This window comes from Passer montanus, unplaced genomic scaffold (assembly GCF_014805655.1).
Source record: "Passer montanus isolate IOZ18808 unplaced genomic scaffold, ASM1480565v1 scaffold13, whole genome shotgun sequence".
NCBI classification, from domain to species: Eukaryota; Metazoa; Chordata; class Aves; order Passeriformes; family Passeridae; genus Passer; species Passer montanus.
This window is the reverse complement of record NW_024359832.1, coordinates 7,234,909-7,261,991: the sequence shown is the minus strand read 5'-3', so window position 1 is coordinate 7,261,991 and position 27,083 is coordinate 7,234,909. Positions and strand designations below refer to the sequence as shown.

Below are 27,083 nucleotides of genomic sequence, written 5' to 3'. Positions count from 1 at the left end.
ATTGACTGGGAGATAAAAAAATCTTTGTTGAAACAAGCAAGCAACCCAAATTTTAATAATGAAATGTGTGAACAGTAGGTTATAGGTGAACACAGAAACACTTAAGTGGGACTAGGCTTTTTTTCCCCTTTTTAATATCAATACAGATACAAACCTGAAGAAACTGTCAAACCTTTAAAAGTACTTGGCAAGATAATCACACTGTGAGCAATCAGTTCAACAGACACAAGCAAGTTCAGGCTTGCTCCCAACTTCTGCTAAACAACGTACTAGATCAAAATCCTAATAAATATATTAAATATAAAAAAAAAAAAAATTAAAAACACCAAACAAACAGTGCAACAGGTCTTACCATGGAGCAGAACGAAATCTGCAAGTAGCAAATTTCATCTTCACATTGCAATTGACTATATACAAACTGACGTGATTAACATAGAAAACATTGAAGATTAAAGGTCTTTCCCAAAAGCTACATTATACAATCAGCATATAGATTGCCTTAAAAAAAAAAGAAAAAAAAAAAGAAAAAAAAGAGATACCGATTGCAGCAATTGCCATAGAACTATTGCCACTACCAATACAAGGAAGTTACTAAGCATAGGTCAACCTAGAGGATAATTACAAAATAACTTTAATCACATCCTCTGTAAAACTGTTTCTTGGTTGATCTTTTTTTCTTTTTTTTTTTTTCAATTTCAGAGCACTTGCCTTCTAGAAATAGGTTCGGCAACTTTCGTTACCTCGGAGTCAACCCTCATACTGCAAGAAATTCCAGTGGAGCAACTTGCAGAGTCGCTGGAGTAAGGAACTGAATGGCATGAATAAGCAAACTCAGGGTGGAATCGGAACTTTGAGAAGTTGCAATGGCAACACTAGGGTGCTGTACCCTTCATTCGTATTCTCCATCCATTACATACTACAACTTCTTTGACTTTCTCAAGTTTTCTGACAAAATTTGTAGGTATATAATGGCAGCTAACGTGAGGTCTGTTCAAGTCTGCCTTCACAAAAACGACTCATAGAGTAAATAAACACACAACAGTAAAGCACTGCTCTTTAACATAGCATTTACATACAAATAGTTGAAACAATTGAAGTTACAAAGAAAACAGTAATACACGCCTTATTTTCTACCTGCCTACCTGCTATTTCGGCATGTGCGGCTCATGCGGGACACGGCCCGTCCCCAGACACCGCGCACTGTCCGGCAGCCCTGAGGGAGCTCTGCAGGGAGCTCTAAGGGCAGCAGTAGCAGCAGCAGCAGCGCGGGGCTCGCAGCCGGCGGCACCGGCAGCCGCAGCATCACCCCCGGCAGCGGCCAGACCCTGCCCGGACCCCCCAAACCCCGCACACCCCGCGCCCGCCCAGCCCGCCTTACCTCTGCCAAACGCCAGCGGCTGACAGGGACGGGGAGGCACAAGAAGGAAGCGCAGGGCTTTAAGAGTGCTTCAACTTTCAGTTCTCCCTCCGGCTCCCCGCTGGCTCACTTTCTTGCGCGCTTGCTTTCTCTCCTTCCTTCCTTCCTGCCTGGCTGACTCCACACCCCACCCCACCCCCGCGCTGCTCCCCGGCAGGCCGCGCCCGCGGAGCTCCTTGCCTCCCTCCGTCCCTCCCTGCCGCAGGAGAGGCCGCACCTGGGCGCGCCGGCAGCGCCCGCCGCCCTCCGCGCCCGGCTCAGCGCGTTCTGGCCGGGCCACATATTTCCGGAGGAGTCACTGGGAAACCCGCAGGCAGGCTTCGGCTCCGGGGTGCTGTGGGCCCCGGCGCATCGCTTCACAGGCCTCCCGTGCTGCCCAGCGTCCCTTCCCGCCAGGCCAGTGAGCAAAGGGCGTCCCGGCGCCACCTCTGTCCCCACGCGGAGCCGCGCTGAGGGCAAGCGCTCCGGCTGCGTGGAAGCAGGACAGCGTGCCAGTAGTGACACAGCTGTGAGCACTTGCTTAAAAAAAAAAAAAATAAAAAAAAAATTTAAAAAAAAACACTAAAGGTACTAAGCTTACGGTAATTTCCAAGAATTCCCTAATTCTTGGATCTCTTCCATGTCTGTGAAAAACTGTCACTCAGATGAAACCAGCATTGTGTTACACAGAATGATACAGAAAGTACTTTAATGTAGTTCGTTGGTGAGCATACGCATCTTCTTGACGCTTCAGTTGACACTTCAGTTCTCATCTTGTCTAAATCCAAAGAGGTTTCAGAGGGTTTACAGTGTTGCAACTCTGTCTACCCACCTTACCAAAGGTCTACCACCCACCTTACCAAAGCAAAACAGAAGCAAAGATATGCTGAGATAAAGCGGTCAATTATAAAGGTGCTTATTTAGGAGCAAGTAAACCTGGGTTCTTTTTAAGACTGCCTCCTACTCACTAAATATATGTTTACTAGCAGGGGTACTGTTAAAAACTGTTGGCGTCATGGTAGTAAAGTGAGGTTTCAGGATCACGATTTTGAATGCAAACAGCTTTTTCACTCTCCAGAACTTCCAGATTAGAAATTTGCAGTTCAGTATTACAGCACCAATTCCACCAGTGCCCAAGCTCTTTTGAGCATCCAGCTGCAAGTTCTAATTATTAGATATGTAATTATCTGTGTAAAAAATAAAAAAAACATGCAAGCCAATTTTTGGACTTGCCTTTTTTGACAATCTAAATAAACTTGTTGTGTTTTTGCTTGTTCTTTTATTAATGCTTTTGCAGCATCTATTTCAGACAAGGAATTGTTATTCCCAGTTATTTGCTATGGGGCTGATATGTTTCCAAACCAAGTGAGCGCACAGTTGTGATTCAGGTAAGTATACTAACACCCCTTTTTGTCTGGATTGTAACATAATGACTCACAGAGTCATCTGATCACAAATTTGCCTAACATTTCCAGCTAAGCCTAGCTTCCTTTTAGAATGGTAAGAATGCCAATGAATACTGGCTTTAAAAGGAATTTTTACCACAGTAACTTAAACTATTTGAAAGATTCAGGCCTTGTAAACAACAAAAGATTTGCCTTCTTTGCAAGGCTTACCTCACCGTGCAAAAATTCAGTTAATTGGCAGTTTGTGGTGGGCTAGAATTTCTTTCTCCTCAAGTCTAAGGGTATGGTCATTGATTAATACCCTTGAGCTCTTCTCTGTCAAGTTCCCAAGTCGTTCTATAAAGCCCACCTTTCTTCCTCTTCCAGGAACCCATGTGATTTACCTATGTCATTGGGCCAGTGGCAGAGACTATATATTACAGTCTGCTCAGCATTTTTCTTTAAAAATTGGTGTGAGACCCTTATATAGAACTCAGGGACAGAGATTGCCCCCAGTACATTTATTTATGCCTGTATAGTAGTGGTATCTTCCCTTAGAGCACAGCATGACACTTCACCCTGATGCACTGTGTCTTAGCCAGAGTTTTACTGCCTTAGTTTCCTTGACCACAATACTGGATCACATCATATCATTATCATTATTATTATTGAGATAATTTTTTTCAGTGGTTTTTTTTTTGGGAGGGGTCAAGGAGTGGGAGAAATGAGCATTAAAAACATACCAAGTTGTGCTTATTTCTTTCTATTTCCATTATGTCCAGAAAAAATTGCAATGTACACAAGATCATTTTAAGTCATGTTGTGCTATTAAGGGTTTAGGGGATTTTCTTGATGTGTTTTGTATGTCTAAATTACATTATTGGTACCACACAAATCCATATGGTGTATTTTTCTTTGTTAGAAATAAAGTAGTATAATTTGATATATGGTGTTTTATTCTGTTAGTAATCAAGTAGCATAATATATCATCTTTTAAGAAAGCTCTCAAGTCTCTAATTTATCTACAGCATATAGTTCTCTGATGAGCATGGAATGGCAGCTTTTCACCTCTACAGTAAAAAAGATGTCTTACAAAAATCTAGCAGGAAATTGCATCTTACTAATTTTGGTGTAATTCAGATATGACATAAGGCAGAGTACTACTCTAAGGCTTGTTGATAAGATTGAGTTTCGAAAAATCTGCTGATAGGCCTGAAAACTGCAGAGGTTTTGTTATCTGATAATTTCCTCTTCCTTTGAGTTTCTACGTTGCTGTCATAAATAAGTGATAGGTAGGCAGGTAGATCAAGACAAAATTTCAGTCTATAAATTAATTATAAATAGGAGCTGCATGACTTCTGCTATATTCTCTGAAAGAGATTAGGGCTTTTGTATCCTAAAATACAAATACCATATAAAAAGGTGAGTCATAGTAAACATGCTAATACCTTCCAGCTCATACTTATCATTACAAAACCCTTTAGAAAGCCTGTTTTCCAGTGATTGCTATTGACCTGATTTTTGGTTTTGTTTTCAACATCAGTCTGTAAGAATAACCTGAAAGACTGTGTTTAAGATGGAATAATATCACCAGACTATACAGGAGCTAATCCTTAGGATATAAATATATCCCAGATTTCCACACTCTGTGGTTTGTCAAATGTCAGAATAGATCTTTGCCACATTTCTAATTATTCATTAAGCTTATAATGAATCTGATTCAAACTAGTCAGACATTTTCCAAATTCAAATATTGTAATTTTTAGACATGCAAATTTTTAAAACTAGAGATCAATTCTACTTGCTGCATATTTATTCTGTTTAAGAACTCCAAATCCAGCTGCAGAAACAGCCAATTGGTAATATAAAATAGAGGAAGCAACTGCTACTCCTTCTTTTATGGATGGCTTACAAGTAGCTCTGATATTTACATGAAGTTTGTCATCTACCAAAAAATGCACAGGAGACCTGAGTTTATTTGTGAATATTTATTGTTTATTTCTTTTAATGAGATTATTTCACTTTCTCCTGGAAAAAAAAACCAGACAACCCACATATTCTTACTGAGGTCTAAGTTCTGAACTTGATCTTCTGTGATTGGCTGAGTCTCATTTGCTCCTCTTCAAAGGAGGAGTAATAAAATTCATCCACCAATCTTCTCAAGGTGTTGAGAAGGTTAAATATTTAGATTTTGGAGCTTATCAAGCATCATAAGAAATGAAATGTTAGCTACACCTCAGTCAACCAGCAAGTGAATATCTAGGCCTTTTACAATTTGAACCTCACTATTATTGTTATAGTACAACATTGATATTATTGTTAATAAAATACCAGGAAAACTAACCTTGGAAATTAAATAACGCATTACAATTTTCATAGGCAGAGTTCTACCATGAGGTAACATATTCACTCAGGATAAGACAAATGACACAAAGCTTCAGAAAAATTATAGGACTGCAGATAAGAATAAGCACTAGAGTTAAATTCAATTTTTGCATATTTATCAACTGTTTATGTGTCCTTGGGGTTCCTCTCAGCCACTTACTCAATATGTCAGTTACTTTTGTATGTCATACTGAATACCAGCCTCCATCTTTACTCAGACTTGTAAGCCAGTTCAACCCATACCCCATATTTTAATGTAATTAATAGTCAGTTTGTTTTCCAGGAAGCTTTGTACAGTTACCTGTACTATATAATAGATTTTTAGACTATCATTTTATAAGCCATTAGTGTAATTTCGTACAGGTTACATAATGATATACAGTTTTGCCATCTCCTTTTAATGGCTGTTTTTGTTAAAACTACTGATGGACTCATGAAGTAGTCCCTTTAGTATATTAGTGTAATTTTATACAGATTACACAATGATATACAGTTTTGCCATCTGTTTTTGTTAAAACTACTGATGGACTCATGAAGTAGTCCCTTTAGTAATTTTGATATTGATTTATGACTTTTGAAAAAAATGTGTGAAAGTGATCCCACAGAGTACTGTTTCCTAATTACTTTTACAATGTATTGATGGTTTTCTTTCCTGTACCAGTTCTTGTGACAATGAAGTCTGACTTAATTTTTTGCTTACATATTGTATACAACACTCAACTGCACATGCAAAATTCTCTCAAGAAGTTAATAAATTAATTGACATACTCTTAATTATCATAAAATTACTTGTAAACCAACAGTAAAATTTATTCCGATTAGCAACCACTCATGTAGTGATAATGGGTGAATTAGAAACATTGAACTTGACTTCATTTTCAATACAGGTCTGCAAAGATAGAAATTCAAAATACATTCCCTGGGACAACATGAGGTTCCAGGAAGTTAAGAAGGCTCTATCTGCTGTCTTTTGCCAAAGCATACAATACTGGACAGACACTTGTCTGGACTAACCCACTCCAAGTCCTATCCTAGGCCTGCACCCAAACCTCTGGATACAGCTTTGTAGGCTGGGGATCCCCCACTTCCGTAGGAATTGGTACATGTTTTAACCTACAGACAAGCTGAGATCTTTTCTGCAGCACTGCTTTGTTGAATTCACAAGCCTAGAAATGAAAGCAGACAATTTATTCTAGCAATGCAAGGAAGTTAAGCTCCTGCTGTAAATGAAAGTTTTCTAATTGCTGACTTGCGTTTCTCCAAGAAGTCTGTCACAAGAAAATCTAAATCTAGTGGCTTTCTGTCATGTTTGAGAAGTTTAATGGAGCATTCTTTAGCTTATTTGGAAATAAATCCCTTTGAGAAAATTTCCTGCATATAGAAGTGCTGATTTTTCTCCCATATTTATCTTTTGCACAGTTCATTGAATTGTAATGAATCACACATCATTAAGATTTTATCTCCACAGCACTAGCTTATTTGAACTCAACAGAAATCACATTTGACACTTTTAATGATGCTATTAGATTTAAAGGTCACAATTTCAGGCACTTGCTTCTCTCTTTCATTTTACTTGTTGCTTAAGCAAATTTGTCATGGAAAGTAATGAAATATAATAGACATCGCAGAACTATTTCTAGAGAAAAAAAAAGTAGTACAATCACAATTGAAATTATCTATAGTTAAATACAATTTCACACTGTTATTTAGGTCTGATTAAACACATTATCATACAATCACAGCATTGTGGAATGGTCTGAGTTGGAAGGGACTTCAAAGATCATCTAGTCCTAACCCCTTGCCATAGGCATGAGCACCTTTCACTAGACCAGGTTGCTCAGAGCTCCATCCAAACTGGACTTGAACATTTCCAGGGATAGTGTTCTCTGGAACAATTTCTCTGGACAACCTGTACTCTCTCTTCTGTTTTCTCTTTTCCTCACTGCTCTCTGCCCAACCAAAGAGAGAAACTCATGATAGCTGACTCACTTCCTAATATTCTGATGCTATCAAAGGTGCTAAACTGGAAGCTTACTGTATATACAAATAACACTTGAATAAAAAACTTCAAGTGAAGATACTCCATCTGTCCATGAATAATTGCTTGTGAAGTTACTAGGTTAAGTTAGAAGCTGAGCAGTGTCACATCTTTGATGTTTTATTGTATACATCCCATTTCACAAACAGTTTCCTTGGTTTTCTGTCTCTTTTCTCAATAGCAAATTGAGGAACAGTCTCAAAGGTAAAATGCCAGCTGTTTAAAGTAGACAAGCTACCTGGGTAGTACCAGGTGATACTGAAACTACCAGTAATTGTTATTTTAGATAAACAAATGATGGCATAAATATTCTGCCTAAAATTTTGAATTAGATTGCTATTTAAGAAATCTCATTCAAATAGCTTCTGTTACTTCTGTTACAAACTCTACTGAAATTGATGATAGCACAGCGTTCTATATCTAGATAGTTCTTTCTCTCTTTTTCACCTTCTTCTGTACAAAAAATGTCATGCTTCCATCAAATATTTCTTTATACCAAACATGTCTCTTAAGAGAAATGAAGGTCTAACTCCAGTATTTAAGACAGCATTATAATGGACTGGGACTTTCTCATTAAAGAAAGAAATGCCGTCAAGTGAAATCAATACATTCATGTAATGTTTCAACAGCCTCTTCCTTTCTAAATTTAATTAAGATTGCAATTAAAGAAATATTATTTCAATAGTGGATAGAAAAACCTACAGTTTTTTTATGTTTAATAACTACAAAATACTATTGCTGATCACATGAAAAAGGCGTTTTTCTTTCAAGAATTAGTTTTTCCTAAAGCTTATAATTAGGATAGTCTTATGCATTTTACAGTTCAAGAGGGATTTCTAGCAGAGTAGATTTTCAGATGGATTTCCAAGATTCTTTCCTGTAGAAGACTGTAAACAGGATAATGCAGTTTATGGATTTGAGAGTACGTACTGATGTTTTTATCTTCTCCTTCATTCTCACTATATTTTGTAGATATCTCAGATTTCCTTCCCTCCTTAACTCCGGAGTTTTCCTAATGTGAGGCTGTTCAACACCTGGTTTGTAGTTAAGATTGCTTAAAGTCAAGTCCGGTGACTGCACTCAAAGACAGATACCTTTTTTAATTACTTCATAGTTTTGTATTTCAAAGGATTATGTCAGTGACCAGCACTGTTAACTGTAATAGCATGCCAAATGAAGTATTTACGTGAACATATGATAAAAATTCTATGGCACAGTGTATCTGTAGCACTTTCATAGTTTTTCTTATACTACTATTGCTTTTTAACTTGGGCCTTAGAATACCGGAGATGGGAAGAGTAACCATTGCACATATTTTCATATTTGAATAGATCAATAAACACACCAAAATACATTCATTGTCACATACTGAACTTTGAATTATTTGCAGAGTATTTAGGCAGAACTTATTGTATCTGCACTGTACACTCTAATCTCTTTTCCTAGCAGAGCAAAGTCCACTTCCTGTGTTATCAGCTATGCAACACTTCTAAGGTATTCTGAAAAGAACATGAATATCTGCTGAAGGGTAATTTGAATGTATTATTTGATCCCTATTTTTCTAAACTGGATATTTTGTTCTTCCTATATCCAAGGCTATTATTTAATATTAATGGAAAAGCTCTTTTTTAAGAGGGCTTTTCAAATACTTAGAGCATATAGTTAAATGTGAATGTAACTCAGGAATAGGAATTGTTTTGAAAGAAAATCAAGCACAGAATTTTTCCAATTTGGTTTGTTTGGGTTTTTTTTTTTTCTGCTGATGTAGCTTTGCTGAAGATCACTCTTTAAAAAATGAAATTTCAGTGGATAACTAAACTTTGAGAATGAGTCCACAGGTCTTTTGTTATTAGTTCTTTCACATGAAATAAATAGATAAATAAAGAAAGAAATAACATCACAAGACCTGAAAGACACAAAATGTAGTAACAATTCTATATTTATCACAATTGGTTTTGTACTTTTATTTCTTACATATATGATATTCAAATGGTATTTCTTTTCTAAATTTTGCATTACATTACCCCCTGGACATAGGGCCCTACTGTAACAATAGGGCTGCTGGAAATCCATATCTCTTTTCTTGTGAATCTGTTGTTTTAATAGTAATTAACTGCTGTCCATGGGCAGTGAATAACACAACAGCTTGTGTCTCCATCCTACCACTATGGGCCTCATTCTTTCTCAGTTAAAGGATGTGTTTCAGGCAGGGATTTCCACTGAGGCTGAGGATCCACAGTGGCCAAATCTAGAGAGATTCTTCTGATCAGATATCCCTGGACTGGTTTTGTGTGTCTCTTTGTACCTGTGTCCTTTTTTTCTCTGCTCAGATTTTCTGCAGTAAAGGCTGAAAGAGTAAACTATAGTTCCACTGTTAAACTTGACTGCTGGAGAACTGAGTAATACTGTACTTATCAAGTCTGCTTATTCCTAAAGTCTCAACGTCCTCATTGTAACTGGTGAGCTGCACAGTACACCATCTCAGTAACTAATCCAGGCTGAATTAACTTCACAAAAGCACAAGATTGAAATGACTCCAGCACTGATTGTATTATATAATTTTACTCTATCTAAATAACTTTTATACTAAATTCTTTATCATATTGCATTGAATTAATGTGTGATATTACAATATTATTTTCTTGAGTGTACTCTATACTATATATTAATATAGGCAGTCATATCTTTTCAGAGGATATACACTGTAGTACATCCGAATAACTTGTGTTGCCTACTTTATTTACCCTTCCTATCTTCCAATAATATAATATAATAAATAGTAATAATATACTAATAAAATATATATTTTTATATACTAATAATATACTATAAAAATAATAATATACTAATTGCAGCAACATATTCTTTTGCAATCTGTAGTGCTCAGAAAGCTTCAAAGTGTGTTATAACTAATCACCTGCACTCCCCAGATGAGGCTGATCTGGACCATGAAACCCCACAGGGACATGCAGAGCCTGAAATCTACTACTGCAAGAACTGTATCTCTTTGGGCAAGACTTATGTCAAATAAAAACCATATGACTGTTCCCAAAGACTATAGTTACATTATCTAATACCTGTCAATATGGTACATAAACATGAGCCTTAAAATATAAGACTATTCAGTGAACAGCATCAAAGATTAAGAAATGCCATTTACATAATTTATCACCATTCTTCAATTAAGGAGAAGCAGAGAATTTATAGCAAAATATAATAAATAGGTTTTCATAGTACAGCACTGGCACTGAAATCAAGATAGGATGTGGGGCCTATTTTTTTTTAATAACTAAAGCAATGGTTTTCCTTTATGAATCATTGGCTTTAGAGACATTCAAATCCTGATCATCAGATCATCAGACAACCTAAACATACATTCTGTTTAAGACTACTGAAGAGTAAAAAACCTGGAAGAGTCAACTGTAATTTAAGTGGCCATTACTTCCTCATTTGCTGTCATGAGATCTGATATAGAATCCTGTGTTTAAAAAGGAAATGTCTGGAGGTATTGGCCCACAGTCGACTGAACATGAGCCAGCAGTGTGCCCTGGTGGCCAAGAAGGCCAAAGTGGAATCACCATCCCTGGATGTATTTTAAAAAAGACTGGATGTGGTGCTTGGAGCCATGGTTTAGATGAGGTGTCAGGGCATGGGTTGGACTCGATGACCTTAAAGGTCTCTTCCACCCTAGTGATTCTGTGTGTCTGTGTTTCATTGCTGGCAAGTATATAATTGTAAATAACCAATTAAATTTGATTTTGTAAGTACTGATCATTTGTAGCCACCAAAATAAGAAATTGCTCAGATATCCTGAAGTTTTAAGTCACTGTTACATAACTGAGTTACATAACCTCCCTTAAAGGCGCATGGTGTACATTGGCGTCTCCGGGCAATCCTCGCCTATGGTTACAGAACAGCCACTCCTTCCTGTCACCTAGGAACTTTTTAATAGTCAACATCAACTCAGAGTTTCTCAGATAGAATTTGGTTTGTGGAATACAGTACTTTTAAAATTTCTGTTAGGCTAGAAATGCTAAACAGTGTAGTAGCCTGCACCAAGGACAACACCTTGTGGAAGAGTTCGAATGAAAAAAAAAATTGTAGTAGCATATTCTGAACATAAAATGGATATAGCTGAAAGTAAGACTACATCTGCAGAGAAATCAGGACAAGTCCTAGGAAAAATCTCTTACCTGAACTTTCTAGCAAGAGATGTACTTCTGAAAAGTGATCTGGATAAAGGAGATTTGGAGGAGTATGTGCTTGGACTGACCTCTTTACCAAAAGACCTGAGCAGATCTCTCAGCCAGTAGCTGGAGAATGTTACAGCAATTATTCAAGGCACCTGCCACTTGCTGAGTGCTCTCCATGATAAACACAAGGAATTGACTGGAAGTCCAGGCAAGTATGGAAGGACTTATCTGTAAGCAGACACACTGGTATATTAGATGCTGAGTTCTGCTCTCTGACAATGCTGGGGGACCTTAATTTTCACTTGTTAGTATTTCAGTACTTGGTAATTCATTAGACCAAGTTAATTCATATTCCCCCAGGTGTATCACACAAGTTTTGAGACCATTCCATGAGATTCAATATGAGACTCATAATTCTCACTATGTGATCAAAAAAATTATTAAAGTAAAATTAACTAAACAGAATTGTTCAAAGTTTTATGTATGCTATACTTTAGAGGGATTATCTTGGCCAGACACCAGATGCCAACCCAGTAACTTACTACCCCCTCTTCATTAGGAAAAGGAAAGAAAATAAGATGGAAAAAATCCTGAGCTGATATAGAGAAATCACTTGAAATTACCATCATGGGCAAAATAGACTTAATTTAGGGAACAAATTAATCTAACTTATTGTCAATTTAAATAGATTTGGATAGCGAGAAGCAAAGGCAAAACAAAACATTGAAACAAGACTTTTCATCCACCTCTTCTTTTTTCCACGCTCAACTTCACTCCTGCATTCCCAAGTACTTTACCTCCTCACATTCCTGAGGAGTGCAGGGCAATGGCAAACAAGGGCAGCAGTCTGTCCATAACAATTCCCTCTACATTCCTTCCTGGTTATTCTTTTCCATGCTCCACTGTGGATCCTTCCCATGGTCTGCAGTTCCTATAAGGAAAAACAGGCTTTTTAACAGACTGCAGTACTTTCAGGGGATATCTACTTTCCTTGGCATTGGGTCCTCCTCAAGCTGCAGGATATCTGCTCCAGTTTGGTCTCCCATGGGCTGCAAGGGAATCTCTGCCCCATGTCTGCAGTATCTTCTCTTCCTTCTTGTCTGATCTTGTTGTTTGCAGGACTGGTTCTCACATTTTTTTCCTCGGTCTTCAATTTTCAATGTATTAACATTTATCAAAGAAGAAGAAAAAATGAAAATTTCTATCTAAGGTCTATCAGCATTAAACCTCAAAAGAAGAGTATCCAACAGCCAAGGGAGGTGATTCTCCCTCTCTACTCCACTCTTGTGAGCTCTCACCTGAAGTACTGCATAAAGGTCTGGAGTCTCCAGCACAAGGATATGGACCTGTTGGAGCAGGTCCAGAGGAAGGCTATGAAGATGATCAGAGGGATCAGGGCATCTATCCTTTTAAGAGAGGTTGAGAGAGTTTGGGTTGTTCAGGCTGAAGAAAAGAAGGCTCTGGGGTGCCTTGTTACATCATCCTAATTCTTAAAAGGGGCTTTTAAAAAAGAGGAAGAGTGATTTTTTTTAATATGGACACTATCACATATAGTGCTAGAGTAGGAGGGAACAGTTTTAAACTAAAAGAAGAGAGATTTAGATTAGATGTTAGGAAGAAATTCTTTACTTAGAGAGTAATGAGACACAGGAAGAGGGAGAAGTAGGCAGAAAACTTGTGGATGCCCCATTCCTGAAAGTGTTCAAGGCCAGGCTGGATGAGGCTTTGAGCAACCTGGTCTACTAGAAGGTGTCTCTGCCCATGACATGAAGGAAGGTTGGAAAAAAGCTTAAAGAACGTCTCATTCCAATCCAAGCCATTCTATCATTCTACAATGATTCTATGATGCAAAGAGAGAGAAAGAAAGAGATTACAGACAGAAATGTTTAGCTGTGCTTGTGTTTCTGAGTCTTAACCTACGGATTTATAAAGTCTATAATAATAACAAGATATTGAGTTTAAAAAGCCTCCTTCTAGGCTCTAAGCAAGCTAACTGTCCTGTTGGCCTCATGGTTTATGTGATTTTTTTTAATTCTTGTTTTGTCAGGTTTCCAAGAATCATTCTCTTCCAAAAAGCTGCTATTTCTCACCTGAAAAATTCCCTTAAAACACTCAGCAAAGAGGTTTGGAGACAGTTGCATATAAACTACCTCTTTATTCTAAAGCTGTGTTATCAAACATCAGAAAAAGCACAGAAAACAAAGTGTTAGAAAACAAACGGGGAAGAGGAAAACCACAAAAGAAGAGTTATTTCATGGTTAACCTTGTAATTGAATGGAAAAAGTGTATTTCCATGTGACACAGTTGGATAGTATATGGTTACAAGGCCACATCTTTTCTTGCCCATATTAGAAAAGTCACATTTACAGCACAAGAAAATGCCATTGTTTTGAATTACCCTCTTATCTTCAAATTTGATTTTAGGGAAGTTTAAAGGGCTGTACAATTTGTCTGCGGATTTTTTTGTTTTGTTTAGAAAATGCAAAATTCAGGGGGAAATGTAAATTTTGAGGGTTTTGCTTAAGCTTGACCTTTACCTTACAGTGAAACTGGGAAACGGTCTTTTACAACCTCTTCTGCAAACAAAGCTCTTGTATTTCCAATCCTTTTTTTTTTATTTCTCTTAAACTGTCTAGAATTTCTTCATTCCTGTAAAAGTGCCTGAGGAAAAAGAGTAAAATGGTATTTATTTTTTGAAACTACCAGTGTAAACAAAACTTTAAAAATGTATTTGCTTCCTTTTTTCTTTATTTTTTTCCAAATATAGTCAAAGTCTAATAAGTCTTCCTTGAAAACGGAGGAAGTATTAGAAAGGAATATTTTTTAGACCAAGAAAAATCTATTCTGACCTGTATTTTCTAGGTTTAAATTAATCAGATGTAAATAGAGATGAGAGACCTATCCAAATCACATTGATATGTGATGGTATTCTTAATAAAATTATTTTCCAAGCTGAAAACCTTGAGGTATTATTTACCTCATATGACATTGTTAAAAAAGTGAATGTTAAGTTAAAGGCTTCCTGTAAGACTTGTACCAGCCCTTTCTTTTTTCCTTTCCTTTTGTCTGTACTTTGGGAGTGGAGAGCACACCATATTGTGTCTTATATCTATTGTCTTATTTGTATTGATTTTCACAAGATTTAACCTGCAAAACAAAATTATCCAGGATCTCATGCAGCACACAGAAATAAGCAACAAATTTTCCAAGGTTTCCAATATAGCTAACTAGTGAAGAGCCCAGTTATAGGGGCTCACAGCAATAGGATGCAGGAAGAGCTCTAAGGATACATTTATAATACATTTTAAATTACTGGAGACAATATCTTGAAGAATTTCTAAGAAAAGGTTCAAGATGAGAAAAATAAGGGATTATAAAATGATTTAAAATCTTACATGAATGGTGCATAGTGGTTGTGTGCTTTTTGTGCATTCTTCTTCACAAAGTGATTTTAATTACATGCAAGGGCAACCTTCAGCATTCCTGTAACTGGATATTACAAACTGCTGAGCTTGTATTATATGTGAGCTTGTGGTTTTGTGTTATCATCTATTCTTCATAGCAAAAATTCAGAGCTTCTAAGATCTGAATTTAAAATTAGGTCCATGTATAACAGCCTTGCTAGAGGCCTATGCATTAGAATCTTAGAGCATTCAATTTTAGGAAATATAATGTTTCATTTTAAAGATCTTCCCAAATTGATTTGACTATATTTTATCAATGCTTTGGATTGATTGTCATTTAGAATTTAGCTAGTGTGTGATCATTAGAAAAGTGCTCCTTAGAGCTGCCAAAGTAAAGTTTTGACAAATACACACCCAGTTGTTCTTAGACCAGTATAAAAATGTACTTGTCTATATTCAGTTCCTTAGAAATTGACTTCACCTGAATAGCAATATGTGCAAAAAACATTAAATGGAAGCCAGGAAATAGACTGTGCTTCATGTATTGAATGGTACTATGGGATTATATGGAATTCAATAAAAATGTTTATAATAGTTTTCACATTTTTGTCTAGCTTTCATAGCAAAATGTAATTGGTTTGGTTTTGGGTTTTTTTGGGTTTTTTTTTTGCCTCAGAATACAATGGAGTTATAGATTATTTGCAGAAAGTAAAGGAGTATTTCATAAATACAATCTCACACCTTCAAGAGGCTGAAAATAAATTTTATGCTGTAAGCTGCAAACAAGATGGTGATTTTCAGAACCAGACTGGTGAAAATGCTTCTGGAGAAACAGACGTGCATTGTTCAGAAGAAGAAGCAAAAGACTCTGCGCAAGCATCTTCCAGTTCCAGTCAGCAATTCCAAAGAACTCCTTTTCTGAACAAGACAGAAAGTCAAAATGTCAATCAAACCCACACAAGTGAAATTAAAACTGTGGGGAAAATTGCATCCTTAGGTAAAAACAAATCTGCTCAAGAACAAGACACCAGCAGAGAATTTGCAATGAAAAAGGAAGATGGTGAACACCAACTACTGATTGTCTCTTTTACAGAGAAAAAAGAGTGCAATGGAAAGGATAAACTTCAGGGAGGTAGCTCAGTTACTGAAAGGCCTCCAGAACTGGAGGCTTTTCAGGATCCTCTTACAAGCAGTGAGGAAGACATTCTGTCTGGGACATTGAAGGACATTTATGACAGAAGCATCATGAATCGTTTTGAACAGGAGAAAAAGGAAGTAGTCAGGGACAGTTTAAAAGGGCTAGAAAGTGAAGACCACAAACTGACAGAGAAAATGGAAGACAATAAAATTTTAAAAAATAATGACATTCTTAGAAATTACATAAGTATCTTCATCACAAACTTATGATCTTCCTGATGTGAATCCGTCTGTGAGTGATTCAGAAGAAGTACAAAAATCTAGATACTGGATGAAGAAAGAGTAAGCACATTGTCTTCCTTCTTTTTGGAACAGATGTACATAATTATTACTTATTAACTTATAAACATGTGTGGGTGCAGAAACTCAATAGATATGTACTGAACAGATGCTGCTTGTGCACATAACAGCAGTTTGCAATTTGAACATGTGCAATGAAGATCTTTCCCTTTGGTCTAAAGTAAACCCTAAGTTTCTATTTGCATATTTTTTTTATGCCAGAGAGGGACTGAGTCACAGCCAGTAAAGTCAATAATCCTCAAATTGTTGGAAATTAGTAGGAAAGGACAACAGTTCTGATGAATACTGTTTTACAGTAATTTGTAAGCTGTTCTGAAACAGGCTAAACATTAAATTTTTCATTATTTTCTCATTTATTCTTAAAAATATTTTTTCTGAATTATCTTCTTCTGCTTCATTATAGCACATCATTACATTGAAGTATTTAATTAAAAAATACAAAATTCTACCCCACTTAAAATACAAAATTTTTTAATAGATTCCTAGTCAAAGGGAGTGGAAAGAACCCCCAGGAAACCCCTTGTTTTATTAAAGCCCCTGCAATTGTTCTGGAGAATCTAAAGTGTAATATACTCAATGACACTAGTTCCTTGGTGGTGGATGATTCTGAGGAGTTGGTCAGCAATGTCATCAGTATTGAATGTTATGATAATGAAAAACTACTTTTCCCTATCAACATTGCAATCCCATTTACATCATGCTTCAGAGGAAATTATCGGGAGATTATGGTGAAAGTGACTGATACCAACTTCCAGTCAAACTACTTAACTCCTATTTCTTTGCAAGGATACCAAGGAAACCATAAGGTTAGTAACACTTATCAAAGGATTGTAAAAGCATCATTTGAGCTTCCCAGTTAAGTCTCTGGAGTTTTTCAAGTAAAGTTGCCATTATTAAATCATATTGCCCACTATGTGTGGTCAAGCACTAATTCTATTTGAAAACTAGTATTTACTAACATTCTTTTTTTCACTTACAATGTTAAGCAAATGCTTGATCCCACAATACTAATGGTTGAGTAATGTTTCATGATTATTATAAATAAGTGCAGTGTGTTACATTATTTGATAAAAGTAAAATTTAGTAGGAATTACTGTGCTTTTAGATCACAACAAACTAACACAGTTCCATGAGTATAAGTACAAACTATATCAAATGAACACAGTTTTTTAAATGCAGATGTGTTCTATTGGACCAAATTCATCACCCAGTTTATAAGTTTATTTCATTTCTCCTTAATCATACACTGGAATATAAACATCACATGATGACTACAGATCACCAGGTACTTGGGCATGCAGGTGGCAATAATAGTCAATTTATTTTAATACTTTGCTCTATAGAGAATGTGACCTTATTAAACTGTGAAACACTGCTTCCTTTCCCTTCAATACTTTAACTTCACATTCTCTTTATTCAGGAAAGCTTTGCAGAAGTGAAACTTTATCATCTGGGTGTTTTTTCTGTGTTGTCATGCTTAAAGAAGGAAACATTTACTGTTCCAAAGGTAGAACTCTTACAAAAGCTGAATGTGGATTCTAGAATCTCTTTTTATTACCATCCAGAAGCATTCAGTTCTCCAGCACCTATGCAGTTAAAGGTAAGTTTGAAATATGTGATACCTCTATAAGCCTGTTATCTGATCAGTTCTGAAGTGAGTATGCTAATGATGTGCAATCTCTTCCAATATCAGAAATGTACAAAAAGTGGTTGCAGCTTCACATCCTGTACATGCAGATTTCCTGTCAGCTTTGTTAAACCACATGTCAGGGATATGTTTAACTAAAAAAGATCTATCTACCCTTGTTTGATATATTTCAGAAAATACAGTCATTTTCAATAAAGATGTGTCCACTCAAAACTTTAATTGCTTGGCCCAATGATCAATTTAATGGAACTATTTCTCTCATCTGACTCATTTCTCTCACCGTTTCTCTCCTTGGTGCCGCAAGTGCAACAAAAGGTTTTTATCCTGTATTATTCTTGAGCTGAGTATAGTCTCAAATTGTGCTTCAGTTGTGTTTCTCCTTTTCCCCATTAAGATGTTAATTTGGAAGTATGGAGAAACTAAAATTATGAAAAAATACAGATTAGAAAAATCTCAGATTCTTTTCAAAATCTGAGGAAGCTCATGAGTTTCAAAACTTGACATCAAATCAGGAACAAAACAATATTTTAGGCAGTAAAAGCTCCAGGTTTCGATGACTTTCAAGCATTTTTCTGAGCTTTGTATAAAGTGCTGTTACTTAGGTAAGGTTGTTCTTGGGTTAAAGAGAGGAGTCTGATTCACAGGTGATAGTCTCGTCAACTCCAAAAGATAAACCAATTTTGTATAACCAATTTTTGTAAACAAATCCAGGCATGTAGTGGAAGATTTTTATTTTTTTTTGTAAGTTGATTATACAATTTCTTTCTATATTTAGATTCAGCCAATTGAGCCATCATTGGTTTCAGCATTGAAAGCAAAACATGATATGTACCACTCAGTGATATCTACTAGTGCACTGGTTCATGTCCAGCATCCTTCAGCCCAGCCTTTTAACAGCTCAGTCACTATTACTCTACCATGTCCCCCAAACCCAGACAAAAAGAGGCAAGGAGATGAGACAGAACATGCAAGAGTCATTAGTGCTACAGTAAAGAGGGTTGCTGCAGCATACCATCCTCGGTAAGACCTTCACTTCAAATTCACCATTTTTTAAAACATCAAAATCAATGAATTTTAACAGTTTTTCGTTTATTATTTCTTGTATAAAAACTGTGGTTGTTCTTTAATATAGACTGCAATACCTATGAGCTTTGTTAGAAACACTAGAGCAAACCCTCAAAATTTTCATGCTATAGTTTCACCAGAAAAATTAATACAGTATTTGATGTTTATTCTTTAAATATGGTGACCACTACATTTCTAGCAGGAGTCAGAATGAAGACTATATGAAGTTTTTTCACCAAGAAATATTCACGCATATTCAACAAACCCAAAAATTGAACACAAAGAATAGAAATTACTTAAAGCTGCTGTGTTCATAACACACCAAGTTGATTTGAGTCTGACCTTTGAATTTTTTAATCTCTACTTCTATGTATTTCAATGGTTGCCTGAATCAAAATGCATGGCACAATGGTTTATAGTAGGTCAATTTTATGCTTTTTTGCCATGTCTTAAAAAAAACATTAAAACATGAACACTCCTTAAAAAAAAAAAAAAAGAGAAAAAAAAAAAAAAAGAGAAAAAAAAAAAAAAAGAGAAAAAAAAAAAAAAAGAGAAAAAAAAAAAAAAAGAGAAAAAAGAAAAAAAAGAAAGAAAGAAAGATAATGTCTATGTTTCAGCAGTTTCTGGAGAATTAAAGAAAAAAAAATCTCTAAATAATTATATCATTCACATACTCTGGAGTACCTTTCCAGATACAGATTTTAAGCAAGATAGGTAAACCAGAAAAAGTCATCAAGAACAGCAGAGTGTAAAACTGCTACAAACACAAGCTTACTCTTTTTTCAGAACTATTTTTATGTTACTGTTTTCTATAATTATTTGACTTTCCAGGGCTGTGAGCACTTCTGTGAGGAAAAGTGGGGACAATCACTGTGATACTTTGAAATTATTAGGTCATGGAAACAAAGAAGAGGGGTGGAAGGTGTTTGATGATGTTATTATACAGAATGCACAGAATGGACTTGTATCTTTTGAACTAAACGAGCATTTAGAAAGGTAATGTATGACTAATTTAACAAAATTTTATTCACTGAAATATGTGTGTTTAAAATAAGTGGAAATTACTAGTGCTAAGAAATCATCCCTTTTTATCCATTAACTTGCTCCTAGATTTTTTTCTCATAATAACAAAAAAAAAAACCAACCTTTTTCATTTATGGAATGTACACAATGTAGTACATAGACACTTGAAAAATACATCAGTCAATTGGCAAATGTAATTTAGCTCTCTAACTAAAAAGGCATAATTTAAAAATTGTTATTATGAAATATTATCTTACTTTTATGTAAAATTCATATGTATTTGAAATTACACCTATGTAGTCAACATACTTTACAAACACAAACAAATTTCCACCTTTTCATGCGTTGGAAACAAGGATGAAAAGAAAGTAGCAAAAATTTCCTTGGCGACTGAGCCCCCTAATATTTTTAAGAATAAATTACTAGCAGTTGATAAATTATTTAAAATAAAGCTATTTCATTTTCTTTCCTCTTTTTTTTTTTTTTACCTTAATACAGGTTTGTGGTCATTTCACTTGCATTCCTTTTGGAAAACAGGTGTCTTCTTCTTTTTGCTCAGGCTCTGGAAGAAGTTCTCCATAGCATGATGGCTAATGTGATACTGTATCAGAAAGGAGAAAACCCATTATTTACTATAAAATAGTAGTTTTGCTGTCTACATCCAGGGAATTGACCAATGAACTTCAAAATCTCCATGAGGAGAGTTATTTTGGTCCCCCAGAACCTACACAGCAGTTCCCATTAAGGCAAGGAGAGCAGATTCATTTTAGATTTACAGGAAATATTTCTGCTTCAGGTAAGGCAGTTAATTCATGCATCTGTATGAACATTATCAATTTCCTCAGCTATTAAAAAATGCTGTATGGGAACCCATGTAGATTGAAGTTACTCACAGTACATTTAGTTATTTCAGTGTTGTTTCTTATCAAAGAAAGAAACGTGGAGCTTAATGGAAAATTGTTCCAACTGTAAAGAAAATGTACGACCTGAATGAGTGCTTGAGCAATATGCTCTAGCTGATCCTGCTTCCAGCAGGAAAGTTGGACGAGATGATCTTCAGAGACCTCTTAAACCCCAGTGAATTCTGTGAAACCCGGTTCCTGAGAAACACATGGTATTTTAAGAATTATTTTAAAAGGACAGGTTTCTGTCTGCTGCTTTGTCCAAGTAAATTCACTTAGAGTGAGCTAGAAAACAAGGCAAAATATTGCCTGTTGTGAGTTGCACTGTGAATTGAGGTGATGAGAGAGAGAGTTATGCCATTTCTGTTAGCAGCCTAGAAAATTCCATGTAGTGGCTGCCACCATTCAGAGATTTGCTTATAGGGAAAAGAGATAAGAAGCCTCTGAAAGGTTTTCACCCTAAATTGCATATAGTCTGTTCTGTCTTAGATTGAACATATAAATATGTATTTGGCCCTCTGAACATTTTGTACATAAACTGTCCCATTGAAAACTGCATGTACTCTAAAAAAGGAATATTCTTCAAAAAGAGAAGTCTCTAGCCCATGAGAAATATCTTCTTATATACATAAAGAGCAATGTCTGTAGATGTATTAAATGAATTGATTTAGAAAACCTAAAAATGCATCTACCCCTCTGCTGCCATTCATTTTGTTGTTACACATAGCCATCCATCCTGAATAACCAGGAAGCATATACTTCTAATTCAATTCACAACACACCTTTATTTTTATTCTTTTTTTGTGTTATGCACATACCTCCTTTTCTGTTCCTTGATTTTCAACTTGTAGCACTGCCTTCACCACTTATTCTTGAAGCCAACTATTAAAGGGCTAAGAAAGCTAGCTACAAAGATATGCCTTCTACTGAAGCAGGCTGAGCTCAGATGTTCAATAAAGTAATAGTAATGATAAAGAACAACAAAGGAATAACCAAATATTATATGATTACCTTTGCTTGACTCATGCTAATGAATTATTTTAGATGCCATGCATCTAAATGCAGGATAAAAAAAAGTTTTTTAAAAGATTTTATTATATGCACTGCAGAGAATGGAGAAGACTTCAGGAAAGTCTACAGACTGATTTTTCATTCACAAAGACAACCAAGGCTGGAGCTCCAAATTAAAGAAGTGGATGAATTTGGTAACCACAGTTCACCTCATTACAAAGGAACAGCAGTGTTTTATAAAATTACCAGAGAGATGATATCAAAGAATGGGAACAAACCTTACCGTATGATGAATATCAACACCAGTCTCCACTGTGCAAATTAGCATTAACATTGCCAAAGTTGCGTTTCTCACTTGATAATACTAGAGACATTTCCCTTTCTGCCTTTCCATGTATTTATTAGAAAAGGGATCTTGGTATGATTTTTGATTTACAGATAAACACAAAAGTCACTAATAGACTTCTGGTGCATCGTCAGTGTACAAACATTCTCAGAATTTCTCTTAGCTGTGGGGAAGGACCCATATACAAGTATAAGCATGGAAGAAATTCTAGCAGAACATTTTTACCCATCTGCTCTCCCCAGCTGGAAGGGAGATATTATTATGGCACTGTGAAATCATTACTCAAGTTTCAGGTGTATCATTCTTATTTCATTGTCTTGGGAGCATAGAATTGCAAATTGTAGGATCATTAAATGGCTTGTGTAACTCGTCTTCCACCTATCGCCTGATTATTCTATTATTCCTGATTAGCCTCTGCAGTGCAGTCATGTGGGCAGTTATCTCCATCTCTGGTGAAAGCTAATGCTATATAAATTAATCTTTAATATTCCTTCAAGGAAACCTCGTTGTAAACTTTTTAAAGAGCCTATGTACCAGCACGCTATGTTGCCTTTTGCACGCAAAATGCTGCCTCTAAACTACTACTATCAAAGTTGCATACATTTTGGTATCAAAATATCTACAGAAACACTTGGTCTAAATCTCTGGTGATAAACAGTAGTGTTTTTCTCTTTTTGAATTTATCTTCACACGTTTCTCAATTTATTTTTTTTTCCATATGATAGTTGAAAGAATCCAGAATGTCTGATTTTGGTTGCAACAAAGACAGATGGAATCTTTTTAAGGCAACCATTCTGACTATTACATTTCCACTCATTTCTGTAAAATTCCCATCTAAATTTCTTTTGTAAAGAAGGCAGTAACTGTACAATCATAACCTATTTTTTATATACATATGTCCTCATTATCCACTTACAAATATATTGCTGACAGTGGTCAAAATGCTGTTTGTTTACTTTGTATGTAAACATTCACATCAGTATTTACTTTAAACATATATTTCTACAGAAGTAATCTTATTTTCACTAATGATTCCGATTTATGGTGCTTTCCTTTCCTCAGCAACAGAAAACACCTGTTCCTCTAACCTATTTTGTTCAACACAAGTCAGACACAATGCATTAGGCTTTGATGTCAAGTATGTGTGTGCATACCTAATGATTTCAAACATTTTGTATTTATGTGACACAGTGGGCTAAGGAGGTAAGGGATTATTTCCTGCTTTTCTGTCTGTCCTGTTTAATATGCTACTAGAGTCTGGTCATGTCTGAGAGATCCATTTGACAAAGCACATCAATGTTACTGGCTGGGAATGCTTTGCAAAAATAATACATATAGACATTATGAAATTACTATTCTGCTGAAGTTTTATGTCTAATGACTGTCTAACAGCAGAATAGCATGTTATTCCCTGCTTCAGAAAGGCAGTTGCATGGCTAATTGAAGCACTTTCCAGACTAGAAAACTGCTTTGACTGCTAAGAGTATTTTACTTAGCCGTCAACCAGAACAGCAGGACCACATGCCAGTGCAGCTGAACCGTGGGTGAATTTAGCACTTCACCACAGACACTTAATCTTTAAAGGCAATTTACTGTTTTAGATCTAATGCACTGTATATTATTACACTATTTTTAGACAATACTGATTTTCAATCCTTATAATTTTTACTACTATTTTAACACTAAGTAGCATGAAGTGGTTCAGATTAAAGTCAATGCATGGGTAATTGAGTTCATCTACAATAACTTTGAAAATCTAATACAGACCTTTGAGGTGGTAAATTCTTATTATGAATGAAAAAATGTTTAAATACAAATGCATTATTAAAAGCCAGAGAAAGCTGAGTCTTGGAAGAAAAGCAATGCCCCCTTCTGGAAGAGCTTTATATTCCCTTTATTCTGAGAGTTTTTTAGCTGTGTCATTCTATCTTCACGCTGGGGCACATCCAGTGACAGAATTGTTGTAGAACCAAGCAAAACGAAACAATTCAGACCACAGAATCATGGAATGACTTGGGTTGGAAGGGTCCTTTAAAGGTCACCAAGTCCAACCCCCATGGTCTCCAGAGCAGTACAGCACAGGATGCCATGCAGTGTGTAATGTGTGCATCCTGTGTGCACTGAAATCACCTCCCAGGATGACTGCGTACAGCCTGATGAATAGGCACCTTCACAATACATAATAGTTATGAATATATTGACTTTATGGCTGTGCAGCTCAGTACGTTTGAGACACTCCAAATATTGAACAATATTTAAAGCCTGTGTTATAAAAGTGATTAAGACAAACTCCATAATGCTCAGTGTATCAGAAAGAAAAAGGATAACTTTTGCAGTCCGAGTTTCATGTTCTTAATTCCCAAATGAAAACCAGCAAATCAGTGAATAAACCTCAGGCAAATTTCCTTGGGAGAGCTGTGAATAAACAGCCACGTAATACTGTCTGTGTAATGTGTGTGACAAAAGTAACATGAGAACTGAAAGAGGATAATTTCATTTTCAAACAACAAAATCTGAATTTCACTTCATACAACCTAATCTCTTTTTGTGCTCAGTGGTTATGTAAGTAATTTCTGGTTCTATATGCAGTAGGAAACAACACTAATGGCCAGAAAACTTTCATCTTTCTCAGCCATAGGTAAAAAAGGACAAAGTATTTTTTCTTTCTCTCTCATGTTTAGAGGAAGAAAGATGAAAAGCTCTCTACTTTCTAATGGAACTTATCTTTAGAATTTTGATTATTTTTCATGATGATTTATTAAAATATGAACTATGTAACGTGAATAACTATAGCTACAAATGCAGTGTGTTTACCTGACCTTACAATAGCTACTGCATAACTAAAAATTGTTCTTTTCCTTGAAAGGAAGGCAAAGCTAATGCAGTATTCAAAATTAGAATCTGTATAATCTAGGAAGGTCTATACAGATTTTCTATACACCCAGTTTATATACATCACTTATGGCATAATGCTATTAATCAAATATTTGTAATGTTGCATGAAGGATGAATTTTTTATAAGAGATAATAAACACCCACTTGATAGCTGGAAATTTTGTTAATTTCCTTATTTTAATAGTTACATGCTGTTTTATACCCGCTGATGGTGTTAATTCTTTTTAATAATGACAAAAATAGTCTATGTAAGTAGAAAAGATTTAAAATGCTTAAACCCCCAAGATTTTACTGCAATCCACTCCCAAATCATATGTCTCACCTCTTACTCATCATTTCTCTTTCCTCAACACATTTTCTTTAATAGCATGAAAAATTGATCCACCGTCCACGAAGTACAAAAATAATTTTGTCTGATTCTTCAGGTAAGAAAACAACCATTAAATTAATATTAATATAAAAAAGACCTATGCTTGCTATTTTTTTTTAATTCCAGGTTTTGTTTCAGCTGTTACTATCATTTGAAAATGCCATAGAAAGAAATAGTTAATATGTTAATAGGTAGTCAAAGGAAAATAGATCTGTTTACCAGAAAATGCAATAGCTTTTGTAAGATACTGTTGTGGTGGGATGCTTGAACAGCATATAATTTTGTGTATAAAGAACTCCAGTTGGTACTGGAAAGCTCCAGTATAATTGATGAATCAGTTGCAGTAAATACTGAAACTTTTATTTTATTGCTAACTTTCCCCTTTCAGTTCCAAATATTATAGATCATTGCTGAATCTGCCCTTGACTAAATTCAATTTGTACTGCAGAGCAGTTACCAAAAACGACATTGGAAATGAGATGGGATGATGTTTCCACCAAAGTATAAAACACTCCCTATTTAGCTGGGCAATTTACCCACTGAGCCTCCAGCTTTAAAAAGCTTTTCAAAAAAAAAAGGAAGATTTATTCTTACTTCACTAATTTTTGCCTTTCAGAGGCCCTATGGACCAAATTGCTGTTCTGGCTTGCAGAAGAGCTTGCAGAAGATAATACATCATTGTTTGCTTTATGTTTACCTGTTCGATGAAGCATGCTTCAGCTTGTTAGGCTGAAGTGCCCTGATAATTTAACACACCAGATCTATGAGCTGCTTTGCTGCTGGAAAAAGACCCTTCCAAAGTCGGCTGATAAACAGCAGCTCTTGTCTCACTATTTGCAGAAGACTGGCAGAAGTGATCTTTCAGAAGAACTTCGTTTAAAGTGGCAAAATAAGGTGTTCACCTGACAGAATCACTGGCAACTCACAGCCCAATTTCTCATCTTTCTTGTTGAAGTGTATGAATATTTCCATGATACTTCTGGATGAACAAGTGACAGGGATATCAGTCAGGAGAAGACTATTTGCTACTTTGCAACCTCTTTACTAAAGCAAAGTATAATAGCCATGTCCTTGCTTGAGAAAAATGAACATTTCTTATATGTAAAAGTCAGATATTGTAAATATAGGTGTGAATAATTACAGACTGATCTGCATAGATTTGTGAGGACTTTAACTGTTTGCATATGCCTTATGCATTCAACACAATATTTCTATATATCTTAAACATTAGAAATTATTCATTATATAAAAATAATATTAATCCTTCTATATATATGGATTGCTCTATGTCCACTTTTAATAATTACCAAATTCTTCAGATTATAGCCTAATGTACAGACAGAGGTAACTTCTTCTTACTTTCAAATTTGTTAGTAATTAATTCTGCTTTTATATTCTCCATGAATATTTTTCATCCTTGTGAATATCATACAAGATTTCAGTATTGGCTCATGTGAATATGTAACCTCTCTCCTGAATTTATGAGATTTGTTGCCTTACTTTAAACTGTCATTGTAATGGACTC

The 27,083-nt window shown here is 35.6% G+C and overlaps 2 protein-coding genes across 2 annotated transcripts in view; one reads left to right on the top strand and one right to left on the bottom strand.

Moving 5' to 3' along the window:
* Positions 1-1,513, bottom strand: part of ARAP2 (ArfGAP with RhoGAP domain, ankyrin repeat and PH domain 2) — a 118,850-nt gene extending 117,337 nt beyond the window's left edge. The window contains exon 1 of the mRNA XM_039699087.1: positions 1,379-1,513. The gene's annotated coding sequence lies outside the window, so the exon portion shown is untranslated. The remainder of the gene's footprint in view (positions 1-1,378) is intronic.
* DTHD1 (death domain containing 1) lies at positions 1,167-26,564 on the top strand. The gene is given in 14 exon segments (XM_039698768.1): positions 1,167-1,202; positions 1,575-1,911; positions 15,478-16,099; positions 16,777-17,104; positions 17,719-17,898; positions 18,722-18,966; positions 19,843-20,007; positions 20,533-20,665; positions 20,668-20,830; positions 22,046-22,213; positions 22,216-22,231; positions 24,849-24,855; positions 25,556-25,613; positions 26,175-26,564. Coding segments are annotated over 14 exon segments (2,748 nt in total). The 3' UTR covers positions 26,465-26,564.
* The last annotated feature ends 519 nt before the right edge of the window (positions 26,565-27,083 follow it).